General features: G+C 44.1%; 1 protein-coding gene across 1 annotated transcript in view; it reads right to left on the bottom strand.

Moving 5' to 3' along the window:
- SLC7A1 (solute carrier family 7 member 1) overlaps positions 1-17232 on the bottom strand; it is a 59688-nt gene that overhangs the window by 6053 nt on the left and 36403 nt on the right. The window contains 8 exon segments of the mRNA XM_083169850.1: positions 189-297; positions 894-1018; positions 1021-1059; positions 5314-5525; positions 7040-7142; positions 9511-9650; positions 16184-16406; positions 16553-16686. Coding sequence (XP_083025976.1) covers positions 189-297; positions 894-1018; positions 1021-1059; positions 5314-5525; positions 7040-7142; positions 9511-9650; positions 16184-16406; positions 16553-16686 — 1085 coding nt within the window.

Below are 17232 nucleotides of genomic sequence, written 5' to 3'. Positions count from 1 at the left end.
TAGGTCTGGCCCTGCTTGGACTGTAATGCTGACCTCTCGTGTGGTCTAGTCCGAAGCGTCTCATCATTATTTTACCATTATTATTTGCACTCCGATGGATATCTAGACCCGTCGTTTTTCATATATACATACAGTCGATCGCCAAAACATAAACAAGTCAAAGGGTCAAATTATACACTATACCGTACCTATAACCATCCAAATTGCAAATCGTATCCAGGTGCCTCTGCCTAGCTGCATCATCAGATATACATTTACAAAGATACTGAAGATGGGGAGGACTGGAAGGAACGGTACCTAGAAAGAACACACACATAGGTTTAGGAGGACATTCCCAGGTCTGGCATACTATACGGCATCTTCAATCAATGAAAATGCATGTAAATTACAGTTCTATAGCATAAGAAAAGGGGCCTTTACCAAGTTTTACCTTTATTTATGGTTACTGTGACCGAGTTTAACACATTAGAAAGAGGTCAGTCTGTGTACCTTTATCCCATTATCCCGTAGATCAGGGGTGGCCAAACTGGTCCTCAAGATCTACCAATGGTCCATGTTTTCAGAATCGCCTAGCTGGTGCACAGCTGTAGTCATTACTAACTGTCACATGACCAGAATCACCTAGCTTGTGCACAGCTGTAGTCATTACTAACTGCCACATTTTCAAACCGGCTGCATTCATTCCTACTCTAGGATCCACAGGTGTCCTGAGAAACATGAACTGTTGGTAGATCTGGAGGACAGGTTTGGCCCCTCCTGCTGTAGATCATTACCGACACTGCAATTCCCTCGATCTGCAACGCATGTACTACAGTCCACAATATAACAGTCACTGCATAACTCAATCACATTCTAAATACCAAAAGGCCCCGTTCCAAGAATGCGCAAATTACCTTAAAGGATAGTTTCGTTTTGCTCTGTGGTTGTCTCCAGACGACGATGGTGGTGATGAAACACAAAAGGAGAATGATTGAGAGTGGGATAATGACGGCCGCGCTTCCAACTGCCAGGGAATCTCTCCAGCAACAGTGAGGCAACAAAAGGAGATAATGAGCACACCTGGAATGGCAAGAGGCACAGCATGAAATTCACCTACATTCGGAATGAGAGCTCCCTCTAGAGGCCCTGCTGAATACTACTGCCAAAATAAGGTTAGTTATTTCTAATAAACACATGGCACGAAGTGACATGACCGGCAAATACAGCGACACAGCCATCCCTGCCCTGTCCCTCATCATCCTCTTATAACACAGCAAATTCCTGAGATCCTTCTGAATATCGTAGAACTATTGACGTCTCAAATAAACCAAATCTCTTACAAACAATATAAAAAAACTATTGTTGAGTAAGTAAAGATAAAGGATTCCTACAGGGCGCGAGGTCTTCATCTATAAGCCAAAGCATTTAGCAGCTCATTTCCATACCGTATGGTATAAGTAATGCCAGTTTATTATTGGATCCTCAATCAAATGACCGAGCGTCACTATACATACAGGTTTCATTTTTACATAAAGCAGTTCAAGTTTAATACTCTATTATAAAAAAAATTATGTGTGTGTGTGTGTGTGTGTGTGTGTGTGTGTTATATATATATATTATAGCTCTTTCACACTGGGATAAAAATATGTGCTCCATTTTTCACACCTTTGTAATTAGCTTGTTACAAGCGTGTAATTCGTGTAACGCCAAACAGACAAACGCTCCTCAGAAAACCCTATTAGCCCTTTGAGTACCAAGGGAATTTGTCAAAATAGGTGTGGAAATTGCCAAGCACACTTATTTATTAACCCTTTGATCCTCAAAATATCCGCTGAAAATGCCAGCGCCGCTCACAGCGACTGTGCTTTTATTTGGGTGCAATATTTAACTAAACCTCAATGAATTGACTTGGCCATATTTGTATCTATGTACACTAAAAGAACAGTGGCTGTGAGCGGCGCTGGCATGTTAAGCAGATATTTTGAGGATCGCACACTGCAACGTTGGCACTCAAAGGGTTAAGGGAGAAGAATGAGTGCTTTGTAGCTTACTTGTTCCCCTTCACATATTATGAATGCATTTTAGTAATCCAAGGTAGTCATTCATATGGGAGAGAGGAAGGGACCTGTCAGTCACAGATGGTACTTCTTTCTGCCCGTAGTATGATTAGTCTCTGGAAGCCAGTGGCGGCAGCAGAGGTGGGGGTGCAGTACAGACCAGAATTCAAATAGGGGAGCCCCACCAGCTGTCTCTCTCCCTCCCCCCCCCCCCCCCCCCCCCCAAACATCCCTGGCAGGGACTGACTGGCAGTTGGTATAGCTCCCTTATTTGAATTTTGGACTGTGCTGCTGGCTAATATGAAAGCCAACACTGGGAGAGTGGTGGTAAATGGCATACATTCCAGGTGGGGTAAGGTCCAAAGTGGAGTCCCGTAAGGTTCAATATTGGGACCCACTTTGTTTATTATATTCATTAATGATATTGAAAGTGACATGTCCAATATTTGTGGACGACACGAAATTGAGCAAGGAAATTAATTCAGGAGAGGATGTGGAAACACTACCAAGTGACTTAAATAAACTGAAAAAGGTGGAAAATGCAGTTTAACGTTGAAAAATATAAAGTAATTTGTTATGGGAACAAAAATGAACAAGCTACTTATAGGCTAAATGGAATTCTGCTGTAGAGAAGGACTTGGGGGTTATCATCGATGATAAATTGGGTAATAGTGCCCACTACTCAAGTGCAGGAGCAAAAGCAAACCGGACACTGGCATGCATTAAAGGGGGTATGGATTCAAGGGATGCCAATGATAGTGACTGTGCCTCTTTACAAGGCATTGGTAAGACCACACTTGGAATATTGTGTTCAGTTCTGGGCATCGCATCTTAAAAAGGACATAAATGAATGGAACAGGTACAAAGACGGGCAACTAAGCTAGTAAAAGGTCTTCAATCACTAGAATACAAAGACAGGTTACCCAGGCTGAATATGTTTTCACTGGAGAACCGGAGGGTGAGAGGTGATATGATTACTATGTTCAAATACAGGATTGGGAATCACATGGAACTGGGAGACGATTTTGTCACTAACAGGCCTATACAGATGGAGCCGGCCTCTTCCGTGCAGGGGCTGGCGATTCTATCGCCAGCGGTCGGATCACACGCGCACCCGCGGCTATGGAGCTGGCTCTGCCTCCTCCCTCGGTGCCCCTCGTCACCCCGTTGTACCCCTTATCCCTGCCTGTCTCACTGAAGTGGAAATGGGCAGAGACCCACAGCGGCGCCGTCCTCAAACTGGGACGCGCGTGTGGGACGTGCGTGTGAGACGCACGTGCGTTCCAGTCAGATGGAGCGCCTCTGCGCCGGCGATCGCCAGCGGAGACATGCTGGCGATCTCCGGCCAAAGAAGAGAGGCGCTCCATCTGTAGGACACGTGGGCATGTACTGAGGCTCGAGGAAAATAAATTCCATACTGAATTAAGAAGAGGATTCTTCACCATTGGAGCAGTAACATTCTGGAACTCATTGCCGGTGGGGTGGTTACAGCAACTACTGTTAATGAATTTAAATCTGGATGCATTTTTGGCCACTAAGGGAATCCTATAGATATGACTACTCAAGTCAGTAGTTACAAGTCAGATAGGTTGAACTTGATGGACTAACGTCTTTTCAGCCTTAATTACTATGTTACTGCTCAGAATTGTAGAACATAAGTTCCCTTATAATAACTTCAGATGTTTGGAATTCTATTATATTTGCCATGAAGACTGCCCAGTGCTATTTAGCAAGCTTTCTAAATGGAACAAGCAAAGGCAATGCCCAAAGCCATTTTGGCCATGTTGGTTAATTGCCTTGCCATTGATGGAGATTTGATGGTCCTCCATAGATGCAGACTAGAAGTTCCTTGCACCCCCTAATTGGTACAGGGGGCATTGAGTTTACACTGCCAAGCCAGTCCCAGATGCCTATTGCTCCACAATGCCATTAATGGGTGAAAACCATTTATGAATTAATGTCATCGCTAGAAATCACCAATTGGACCATCCATGGTTAACGCACAGATAGCCATTCCTAGCCTATAGCAGGGCTCGACAAATACCGGGGGCCAGGTCGCCACGGCGACCAGATTCTGCTTCCTGGCGACCAGATATTTTGCAGGGAGGGAGGAAGCAGAATCTGGTCGTCTGCAGCCCGACCACCCGTCACCCCTGTCCAGTCAGGCCAGCACAGCGCGGTCCCCGACTCCCCGGCCAGCCTGTGTCAGGCACAGGCTGGTATAAGAAGATGCTCTGCCCGTGTCAAAATGTTAAAGAGCGGCGGCCGCTGGTCCCATCAAGGAAAGACTGTTTACCGCCAGCAGCTCTGCCCGGCCGCCGGAGTTATGTGCTCTTACACCCGGCTGCGGGAGCTCCGTGACCGCCCCCCTCCCCCACCATGGCCTGGCGCTGGAGCTCCATCTTCGCCCCCCTTCCGCATTGTTGCAGGAGCTCCGTCCATGAAAGCCTCCCCTCCACCAGGCCATATGAGCTCCGTGAGAGCCTCCCCTCAGCCCGGCCATGTGTTCTCCGTGAGAGCCCCCCCTCCGCCCGGCCATGTGAGCTCCAACCTCCATGACATCCCTCCCCTCTGCTGTGTCACTACGGGGGGGGGGGGGGGGGGGGGGCGGGGCAGGCATTAGGGATGTGGTACTGTGGATGGGGCATTACCTGGGGCATGTGTGTGGCCAGGGGAGGTAGAGGTGCTGCTATCCCTGGCAAAGGGCATTTTGGCCCCTGGCATCAGGCATGCAACCCCTGGCAATGAGCATGTAGGTAAGCTGCACTTATGTGACATAAGCATTACCGCGTGTGGTATTATATGTAATGGGCATTACAGTGTGGCTTAATGTGTAAAGGGCATGCCGTTGTTTTGTAGAATGTGTAATGGGCATTACAGTGTGTTGCATAATGTGTAATGGGCATTATGGCATGTGGAATAACGTAATGGGTGTGTGACATGTGTAATAGGCATTGCGTTGTAAAAATTTTCCACGCCTTCGGCGCGCACTGTCCCTGTTTTTAGTTTGTCTGGTTTCTACACTTTCATCCTGGCTCATAGATTTTTTAAGAATTTGTCAGGCCGTGCTATAGCAATGAACAGGTTCTAGTGTTCAATGATCTTGTACATTGTATAAATAACAGCCAGAATGGGTTTAATATAATGGGAGGAAAGGATGAGTTTCAGCAAATATCTTACACCATACATATAAATGTATATATAGAGTAAAGAAAACACTAGCCTGTATTCTGTACCCAACGGCAAAACTGCGCAGAAGATCCCCTAAAGCACTTACCTATGACACCCGCACAGTAGTTTACTATGGACCCCGACAATCTGTTTGGTTCTGTGTTTTGCGGAAACAAGAGCGTCTGGATGGCAAATTTCTCATCCTCGCCCAGAATTGCATTTTGAGACTCGCTGGTGCTGGCAGACTCATTGATAATATCCGCGTCATCATTTGTTCTTGCCATTTGGTAAGCAACATTGGGCTGTTCTGGCTGATACCTGTAAAACAGCAAAACCACTTACATATACATATGCACACATAGATACATAGAGTAAGAACCATGTGGCCCATCTAGTCTGCATATGTACATAAAGACACTTACATACTAGGGTTATTATTTTGTTGGGAGCCGAATAACCTACTAGTTTATTTTTGAATGGTGGGAGGAAACCAATTACCGGGAGGAAAGCCGCACAAGTATAGGGAGAAAATACAAACTCCACACAGTTAGGGCCATAGTGGGAATAGAAACAATAACCTTAGTGCTGTGAGGCAGTAATGATAACCATTGTCTATGTAATAAGCCTTGGTGAGATATAAGGTGGACAGGGAAAGTACCACCCTGCACCTTTTATTTGTCAAACACAGGCTGTAACATGGCAGTAAGGAGCTGATTGGCTGGTACTTTATCTCTCTCCGTTACTTAATTCATAAACCTTTAAAGGATATGATAAAGCAAAACGAAGAAGAGGTCATCTCTGGATGATTGACAGCTCCCACGTATGGTCATTAACAAACTACATCCGAGTGTATATTTATTTACTTAGTTTTATATAGCGCAGCAGATTCCGTTGCGCTTTACAATTGTAGACAGTGATAAAGCAATCTGGGTAACAACAGACAGACTCGGGGGTTAGAGGGCCCTGCTGCAAGCTTACAATCTATAGGGATATAGGAGGGAAACAAAAGGACAGGCACCAGTAATGGCATAGCAATCCCACCAAGCTACAAGTCCAGAAGGGAAGCTATATAATACATAAGTGCCTCTGAGAAATATGTGCGTGGAACTTAAATATGATTGGCTAAAAGTTTGGAGGCTAGTGGAGTCTTATTGTGGGTGGAAGGGCATTCCATAGGATGGGAGCAGCCTGATGAAAGTCCTGTAATAGTGAATGGGAGCTAGTGATCCGTGCAGAAGAGAGACGCAGATCTTGTGCAGAGCGGAGTGGTCGAGATGGGAAATATTTTGTGATAAGTAAAGAGATATATACTGGTGCAGTATGGTTAATAGCTTTATATGCAAGTAGAAGTGTTTTATATTGAATACGGTAAAACACAGGCAACCAATGGATACTAATTTCATCAACATCCACTGATTAAAAAAAGGGGGCATAGTGCTCATTTTTCATAGTAAAAAACTGAACAAAAAAGTTGTCATTCATGGGTATGTCCTTGTTTCTATCAGGACTATAGAACCCATAACTTAGATTGTTCCATCCCTAATTTACGGTACTATTTTCCCTATATAAATCAGTGTAACTTCTTTTTAAAAGTTGTTCCCCAAGCAGAGCAGCATAGAATATCGGGGGTCACATTGGCTTGCTGATGGTGCCAGGAGTGTACAGCTCAATAGAAAAACCTTAGTAAGAACAGAAACAATATGGGAGAGAAAGAAAACAATATTTTGAACTAAAAGTTCACACAACAAACCCTGTATGTGCGTTTATATGCATAATACCATTATTACAAATAACAGACGCTACGCAGGATAGATATAGGATTTCATCATTACCTTAACACTAACACACAGGCCGCCACCAAGGAATAGGCCAGGAGGGTCCCAATAGACATCAAATCCACCAAGTCTTTTAAGTCAAACAAGAACGCCATCAAGGCTGGAAAGTAACAAGAAAAGGATTGGTTACAACAATTAATCTGAACACATGGAATATGCTGCGCTATATAAGAAACTGTTAATAAAAAACTAATAAATAAATCATCATTTGTATATCTATGGCTCTGGGCCAAATGGATCAAGCTTCAAAAAGTGATAAAATGGAGTGATAAACACTGCCAGCCAATCAGCTTTTATCTGCCATGTTACAGGCTGGGTTTTAAAAATGACAGGTAGGAGCCGATTGGCTGGTTGTTTCTCACTCTCTACATTATCACTTTTTGAAGCTTTCTATTTTATGCAACTCGTAGAGGGGTCCTTTCACGATAAAAATATTCAGATTTATTTACAACTTTAATCTGAAAATAAAATACAGCTATCTAAATGATATAATGGAAACCAGATTCAGACGCCTAGGCCACAAAGTGTACACCAAATAAAGTTACGGAGCGCAGTATCAGACTCAGCAATACATGAACTGTAATGCATCAGGCAAGAACGAAAATATCGTACAGGTGTCTTGTCACATGGCCTACATAATGTAGTCTTCTATTTATTTACAGCCAACTGTCATTGGCTATTTAGTGGTTACGTGGAGATCTGGCTTATTACGTTACTGTATTTATATGATGCATACATATTCCACAGCGTGGAATATTCAGCCATCATCTTCTGTACATGCCCCAGCTAAAGGCCCCCATACATTAGGCCGACTTGTCCTAGGGACAAGTCGGACCCAATTTACCTGCGAGCCGCCCGGCAGCTGCCCGGGAGGCTCACATACAATTTGGCACTTGATGTGCCATTTTTTACATGGGATAAATCGCATGCGATTTATCCCATGTGAAAAAAAAAACCCGGGGAGCTGCAGGGCGGTGAGAAGTAGTGGGGGCGGGCAGCGGCGGCCAGCGGTGGTGGGGGCGGGCAGCGGCGGTGGGGGCGGGCGGCGGGTGCGGTGAGCGCTGCTGACCTGGCCGGGCAGTGTACTTACACATAGCAGCAGCGGTGACGGGACGCGTAGTGGCGGCTATTAGATTTTTAAAATATTTGTCAAAATAACCGGCCGCTCTCTGATTGGCCGGAGAGCTCTCAGCCAATCAGAGAGCGGCCGGTCATTTGACAAGTATTTTAAAAATATAATAGCCGCCACTGCGCTGCCCGTCCCCGCTGCTGCTATGTATGAATGGGCAGCCTGTGATTGGCTGAGCGCTCTCTCAGCCAATTGCTGACTGGCTGAGAGAGCGCTCAGCCAATCACAGGCCGCCCATTCATTGTATGGGCTTTTTTTTTTTATTCCGTACTGACAGCTCCCGCCGGCTCCCCCTGCCCGGCTCTATGCCGCCTGTGTCCCTCGCAGCGTCCCCAGCCCCCCCTGCTCCCTCTACCGCCGCGTCGCCCCACTAGGTCCCAAGTCGGGTGGTCGGACGTGCAGCAGGTTCGACCACCCGACGCAGATCCGATGCGCACGGGACCGCGCATCGGATCTGAGGGGACATCAAAACTAGCCGATTTTGGTCCGATTTCGGCCAGAGCCGACTGATCTGGCTGAAATCTGACCAAAATCGGCTAGTGTATGGGGGGCCTTAGCCTTCAATCTATGTACCCATAATGACAGAATCCATTTAAACTACCAGTATGCTTTATATGGATTATGGGAGGAAACCGAAGCAAACATGTAGGGAACATACACACCTCTGGAAACTTGGGTTTCAGATTGGAACACAAGTAAAAAGTACAGTAACTTGTGTCTTTAAGATCTCTCTAAACCTGGTCATATTGTAATCTTAAATTACGAGTACAATTTTATTAACTGCAAACAACTTTGACCATGGAGAGGATACCCAAGACACAGGGGAAGATTTACCAAATCTGCGTGAGAGATAAAGTGGAAAATGTGCTCATACAGTAGCAACCAGGGAATTTCTAATGGTGTGTACACACTGAGATTTACCATTCAATTTTGACTATATAGTCAAAATCCAACCAGTATCGCATAGAAGGGAGATCAAACAGGATTTTAAGCTTTTGATACCGTTTCGATGAAGATGTGCGTTTCGTTTAGCTGAAACTGAATAGCCAAATAAACAGTGCAGCCCTGACTATAGATAGGGATTGAATAGCAAGGCAATTGCACTGTGTGTACACAGTATAAATGTAATTTTTCTAGCACAGACCGTAAAATGACAGATGATTGGTTGCTAGGGGCAACATCTCTACTTTATCCCTCTTCAAGATTTGATAAACCTTCACAGCTTACCCTGTGGATGGCAAAAATAGGAATCCTATACAAGAGACATTTTTGCTGTTTAGTTAAATGAGAGGACTAATGAGAGGACTTGGGGGAGGGTAACCGGCATCTCCGTCCTTACCTGCCACAAATCCAGAAGAGACCGTCGCTATTACCGGGGTCTTACTTTTTTCACTAACTCTGGCTAAAAATTTAAATAGCAGCCCATCATCTGCCATGGCGTAGATCACCCGAGGCATGGGGAACATGGAACCCAGGAGGCTATTTGAAAAAAAAAAAAAAAAGGATACATAATTAAGCCAAGAACAACAAATGAGGCAACATTCAACACAAATGCTATACGTATCACCAACTAAATTATTTAACACAAGTAGTTTATTTTAGAATTCAAATTAAATAATCGTTTTGGTTTAATTTGAGAATGATTAACCCTTTGAGTGCTAACATCTGAGAGAGATGTGCAAAATATCTGCTATAAATGCCAGTGTAGCTCACATTTGTTATATAAATTCAAATAAAAAATATGTTGAAAAAAAAAAAAAAAAAAAAAAAGAATTAGATTTCCTAAACAGGTCATTAAATGAAAAATGTTTTCTTGCCAATTTTCACACTTTTCGCTTGGCACTCAAAGGGTAAATTAAATGAAAGCACTGCAATTATTTTTTCCCCGTAATTTTTATACTTTCACGTTTGTCTCCCCACGAGACCCAAAGTATTGAACAACAGTGTTCACTTCAAAATGGTTTCAGAATGAGAGATCATCATTTGGATCAATAAACAGCCTTTGCCCATGATCGTGGCTTCTCATTTGGTCATTCCCCCTAAACTCCCCATTGAAAAAGTCTCATGGACCTGGCTATGTTGCAAAAAATGGTTGCAATACATAACGCCTGGGGCTTGAGGGAAGGGATGGGTCTATAATGCTCCCTCTCTATTTGGCATCTATAATCATTGCAAAATGGAGGCGAGCAGATTCCCAGCTAACACCTCCTGAGATGGCCCAGAACAACATGAGGGCGAAGATGCCTAATATGAAAAGTCTATGCTGAATGACAGGGGTTATACCTTAACCCCTTCCCGACATTTGACGTATATATACACGTCATGGCCGGGATGTACTTCCCGACACATGACGTATATATACGTCATATTTAAACTGTCCCCGCGTCCATAGACGCGGGGACAGAGGGACGATGTCTGCTGTCCCTGACAGCAGACATGTCCCTGCATGCCCAGGGGGGGCTGCGATGCCGCCCCCCCGTCGGCGATCGCTGTGATTGGCTGTTCAGTGTGAACAGCCATTCACAGCGTTTTCCTGTGTTACCGACGAATCAGACGCTCGGTAACACAGGTGTCAATCACCGCCGGGCGTCAGGGGGCATGAGGGGGTCATCGGTGACGACGACACCTCACCCCACCTGCCCCCAAGGCTGTGATTGGTCCGTGGGACCCACGGACCAATCACAGCCAAGGCGCGTGATTTAAACTAACGGTGACTGCACTGCAGACGCCATTCCGGTCTGGAATTGCGTGCAGAGCGGTCACCGTGCCAATCTGTCGTGATACATACCTGATCCTTGCCTGAAACTTACCTGATCACCGCTGGTAGCGTGCTGCCAGCAGCTGGATACTTCCTGGATCTTGTGACTTCTGTGTGTGCTGCTGCAGCAGTGTCATAGAGTCACAGATCGTGAGAGATAGGGACAGATAGTGACAGAGAGTGATAGAGAGTGCTATATTTTGTGTCTGCTGCACCCCCTTTTGTGCTGATCACTATATCTGAGGTGATCAGCAACTTTTTGGGGGTGCAGAGTTTTTTTTTTTATATATATATATACCTGTCAGTTGCAGCAAAGGTTGTGCTGCCTGTGCAACTGACTGCTGCCCCCCCCCCCTGCTGCCCCCCCTTTTGTGCTGATTAATTAACTGATCAGCAACTTTTTGGGGGTGCAGAGGTTTTTTTTTTATATATATATATATATACCTGTCAGTTGCACCAAAGGTTGTGCTGCGTGTGCAACTGACTGCTGCCCCCCCTTTTGTGCTGGTCAGTTTAAATTAATCAGCAACTTTTTGGGGGTCCAGGTTTTTTTTTTAATATATATACCCTGTCAGGTTGTGTGTCTGCTGCCCCTCACTGCTAATCAGTGGTGCATCACTGATCTGCAGTTGTTGTTTTTTTGGAGAGTGCAGTGGGGTTTTGTTTTTACACCCACGTTGCTTGTGTGGGTGTCCTGTGGCCGCTGAGCGCTGATCAGTGACGTACAATCACTGAACAGCATTTTTGGCACAGGGTTGATATCATTTTTTTTTCTGCAGTTTTTTTAAATTGTTTTTTTTTTTGGAGAGTGCTGTGGAATTTTTTTTTAAATTGTTTTTACACCCACGTTGCTTTTGTGGGTGTCCTGTGGCCGCTGATCAGTGACGTACAATCACTGAACAGCATTTTTGGCACAGGTTGATATCATTTTTTTTCTGCAGTTTTTTTTAAATAGTTTTTTTTTTTGTTTTTACACCCACGTTGTTTTTGTGGGTGTCCTGTTGCCTTTGAGCGCTGTTCAGTGACGGACGTTACTGACCAACATCTGTGCTCAATTTTTGGCGCAGGACCTTTTTTTTTTTTTTTTTTTTAACCCCTTCAATTTTTTTTTTTTTTTATTGGGATCAAATTCCTGTATAAAGTATTTTTTTTTCTGCACTACATACACACTACACACTACATACCCCCCGTGTTGAAATAAAGTTTGTACCCCCCCTACACTATACACGTGTTGAAACATTACACTTACAGAAACACAAAAATAAAAATGGCATCCAAAATGTCATCCCAGTCATCCAGAAGAATGTATTCAGCGGAGGAGGCATATGCCATGCTTGCCTCTGGACACAGCCAGTGATGCAAGCGGGGAATTTGAAGGATTCGCCTTAAGCTCCTCTTCCTCCTCTGCTGATGAGGGACCCCCTCAAAGACGCCCCCGTAGAGAAGCTGAGACCCCCCCCCCCCCCAAATGATTGATCCCGTATGGACCCCACCACCAGACAATTTTGAGCCCCAGGTTCCTGAGTTTTTGGCCATCCCAGGAATCCAATTTGATTCAGCAGGTCTCAGAGAAATTGACTTTTTCAAATTATTTTTCTCTGATGATTTTATAAATTTAATGGTGGACCAAAGTAATTTATATGCCCAGCAGTTTATTGCTCAAAACCCCACGTCATCATTTGCTAGGTGGACCCCTGTAGATGCAGTAGAGATGATGACGTTTTGGGGTCTGGTGTTACATATGGGCATAGTAAAAAAGCCAGAAATTAGGCAATATTGGAGTACAGATGTTCTGTACAGCACCCCATTTTACCGTATGGCCATGACTCGGGCTCGTTTTGAGATAATCCTTAAATTTTTACATTACACCGATAATACACTGTGCCCACCCAGAGATGATCCCACCTTTGACCGGCTATTCAAAGTCAGGCCGGTCATCGATCATTTCAGTGCCAAATTTGCAGAGATGTACATCCCTGAAAAATGTATTTGTATTGACGAGTCCCTTATACATTTTAAAGGAAGGGTTAAATTCCGCCAGTACCTTCCCAGTAAGAGGGCAAGGTATGGCATAAAAATGTATAAGCTGTGTGAAAGCACCTCAGGGTACACCCACAGGTTTAGGGTATATGAAGGGAAGGATTCAAGAATTGAACCGCCAGAATGCCCCCCCTCCCTCGTAGGTGTTAGTGGAAAAATTGTCTGGGATTTAGTGCACCCCTTCCTGGATAAAGGTTATCACCTCTATGTGGATAACTTTTACACTAGCATCCCCCTGTTTAAGGCCCTTGGTTCAAGAGGTACAGCAGCTTGCGGTACTGTGCGTAAGAACCAAAGAGGCCTCCCAAAAACGCACATTGCCCAAGTAATGAGAAGGGGTGAAAGCAGGGGAATATGCACCGAAAATATGTTGTTGGTCAAATATAAGGACAAGAGGGATGTCCTTATACTGACAACAATTCATGGAGACAGTACCACCTCCATCCCTGTACGAGGTACCAGTACCCACACCTCAAAACCTAATTGTATCCTAGATTACAATAGGTACATGGGCGGAGTGGATCTTTCAGATCAGGTACTGAAGCCGTACAGTGCCCTGCTGAAAACAAAAATCTGGTACAAGAAGCTGGCTGTGTATATCATCCAGATGGCACTGTATAACGCTTACGTGCTATTCCGTTCTACCAGCCAGAGGGGGACATTTATGCACTTTCAAGAGGAAGTCATAAAGGGCCTAATATTTGGGAACCAGCAGGCAGAGGGCCCCAGTACTTCTAGTACTGGCCCCCGTATTGTACCAGGGCAGCATTTTCCTAACGAAATCCCCTCCACTGCAAGAAAGGGCAGGACACAAAAAAGGTGCAAAGTTTGCTATAAAAAGGGAATAAGAAAGGAAACTATTTTCCACTGTGAAACTTGCCCCGACAAACCCGGCCTATGTATAAAGGAGTGTTTTAAAATATACCACACATCTATGGATTATTAGGTTCATCATTTCACCGTGCTTCGGGGGTCTTGCTAATGCCACATAGCACCCACCATTCATTCCACCAGAATCTGAGCTGCAAAATCCAAAAATCACTCCTTCCCTTCTGAGTCCTGCCATGCACCCAACTGGTATTTTTTGGTCACATATGAGGCATTGCCATACTCGGGAGAAATTGGGGCACAGATTTTGGGGTGCTTTGTCTCCTTCATTCCTTGTGAAAATGAAAAATTTTGAGCCAGAACTGCATTTTTGTGTAAAAAATGTAATTTTTCATTTGCACAGCCCAGTTGTATCAAAATTGGTGAAACCCCTGGGGGTTTGAAATGTACACTATACCCCTAGATGAATTCCCTGAGGGGTGTAGTTTGCAAAATGGGGTCACTTGTGGGGGGGTTCCACTGTATTGGTGCTTGGGGGGTCTTGCTAATGCGACATAGCACCCACCAACATTCCACCAGAATCTGAGCTGCAAAATCCAAAAATCACTCCTTCCCTTCTGAGTCCTGCCATGCACCCAAATGGTATTTTTTGGTCACATGTGAGGCATTGCCGTACTCGGGAGAAATTGGGGCACAGATTTTGGGGTGCTTTTTCTCCTTCATACCTTCTGAAAATGAAATATTTTGAGCCAGAACTGCATTTTTGTGTAAAAAAATGTAATTTTTCATTTTCACTGCCCAGTTGTATCAAAATTGGTGAAACCCCTGGGGGTTTGAAATGTACACTATACCCCTAGATGAACTCCCTGAGGGGTGTAGTTTGCAAAATGGGGTCACTTGTGGGGGGGTTCCACTGTATTGGTGCTTGGGGGGGTCTTGCTAATGCGACATAGCACCCACCAACATTCCACCAGAATCTGAGCTGCAAAATCCAAAAATCACTCCTTCCCTTCTGAGTCCTGCCATGCACCCAAATGGTATTTTTTGGTCACATGTGAGGCATTGCCGTACTCGGGAGAAATTGGGGTACAGATTTTGGGGTGCTTGGTCTCCTTCATTCCTTGTGAAAATGAAAAATTTTGAGCCAGAACTGCATTTTTGTGTAAAAAATGTAATTTTTCATTTTCACTGCCCAGTTGTACCACAATTGGTGAAACCCCTGGGGGTTTGAAATGTACACTATACCCCTAGATGAATTCCCTGAGGGGTGTAGTTTGCAAAATGGGGTCACTTGTGGGGGGGTTCCTAAATTTTAGCATCTTACATGGTGCCTAAAAAATAATCTCATAAAAAGGAGGCTCCAAAATCAAGTAGGTGCTCCTTCTATTATGAAGCCTGTGGTTTGGTCAACGTGCACACTAGGGCCACATATAGGATATTTATGAAAACAAAAGAATTGGGGGAATCAATTTTTAGTCACATTTCTCTAGTAAAATCTACTGTGTTCCTTAGAAAAATGTATTAAAATTGCAAATCTGCAAAAAAAATGAAATTTTGAAATTTCACCTACACTTTGTTTTAATTCCTGTGAAACACCTAAAGGGTTAACAAACTTCCAAAATGCTGTTTTGAATACTGTGAGGGGTGCAGTTTTTGAAATGGCATCATTTATGGGGGTGTCTCACATACAAGTCCCTCAAAGTCACATCAGAACTGAACTGGTCCCTAAAAAAATCAGTGTTTGAAATTTTCTTGAAAATTTGAGAATTTGCTATTCATATTGTAAGCCTCCTAGTGTCCCAAAAAATTAAAAGGAAGTTGAAATAATGATGGAAACATAAAGTAGACATATGGTCTATGTTAGTTATTAACTATTTTGAGTGGTATGATTGTCTCACAAGCAGAAAATTTAACATTTTGCAAATTGCTAAATTTTCCATTTTTTTACGACATTTTGGTATTTTTCACAAAAAAACACAGACTGTATCGACCCAAATTTACCACTAATTTGAAGTACAATGTGTCACGAGAAAACAATCTCAAAATCACTGGGATAAGTAAAAGCAAAAAAAAGTTATCCCCACTTAAGTGATACATGCCAGATTTGAAAAAAAGGGCTCTGTCAGGAAGGCAAAAACTGGCTGTGTCAGGAAGGGGTTAAGGAGACAAGCCAGGGGTTATATGGTATTCAAATGAGAACAAGAGAATGCGGTGTGACGGCATGTAAGGGGGCAGTGCTGAGAAAGAAAAAACAAAAACCTGCAGCGCCGACCACAATAGCTAGCGACCCAGTGAATGATAAGTGCTAGCAGAGCATATTCTATAATTGCAATATATTGTACACGTAGGCGAGTGGCACAATCCCTTCAAAACATATATGACGTACCTGGTAGAGAGAGCACACAGGGACCCAACAGCCACAGCGTATCTTGCACCATGCCATCCTATGTAAGCAAATGCCTCTGGCAAGGGGCTGAGTTTATCCAGCTTATAATAGGGCTGCATTAGGGTGAGTGCCGCAGACACTCCAAAGTATGCCACAAAGCAGATGAGGAGAGATGCCACAATGCCAATAGGAATGGCGCGCTGAGGGTTCTTCACTTCTTCACCTAATAGCAAATAATAAACCCAATAAAAAAAATAAAAAAAAAAGTCATTCCGACAGTGGTTGTATCATATTGTATTAGCACTGCCGGCATTTTTAGAGTAATTCTCATGTAACGTAATTTATTTATGGACCGTAGTGTGTACCCACCTGTAGTAGCAATGCAATCAAAACCAACAAAAGCATAGAAGCAGGTGGCAGCCCCAGAAAGTACTCCAGAAAAGCCATAAGGCATAAATCCGCCAGAGCCGTAATTCCAAGTGCTCGAATTCGTATACGTATTACTGCAATGAGAAATCCAGCAACAGATCAGGTAACTCCCACGAGCGGCTTATAATACATATATGGTTCTCTCACACTTTATATAAGGTTTCCGCATTGCGGCCATGCTCGGCTGCCAACATATCAGCCAAATATAAACGTACTGCTGACATCGTAAGTATTCCTGCGCACCTAGATGGGCGTACGAGGCAAACCCTGTGATGTGGGTGGACTAAGTGCCATCACAGAATTTGCACATAATGGGCCTAATTCAGACCTGACAGCAGGGAAAAATGTCTCGAATGGACAAAAGCATGCTGCACTGCAGGTGGGGCAGATGTAACGTGCAGAGAGTTAGATTTGGGTGAGTTATGTTGTTTCTGTGCAGGGTAAATACTGGCTGCTATATTCTTACACTGCAATTTAGATTTCAGTTTGAACATACCCTGCCCAAATCTAACTCCCTCTGCACATTTTACATCAGCCCCAACTGCAGTGCAGCATGGTTTTGTTTTGTTTGGTACTATTCTAAAAACTCCTTGTACTACACAGGATTTAAGACAAGCATA

This window comes from Crinia signifera, chromosome 2 (assembly GCF_055691185.1).
Source record: "Crinia signifera chromosome 2, ASM5569118v1, whole genome shotgun sequence".
NCBI lineage: Eukaryota > Metazoa > Chordata > Amphibia > Anura > Myobatrachidae > Crinia > Crinia signifera.
Note: the sequence above shows the minus strand (reverse complement) of the source record. Positions and strands in the feature narration are given on the sequence as shown.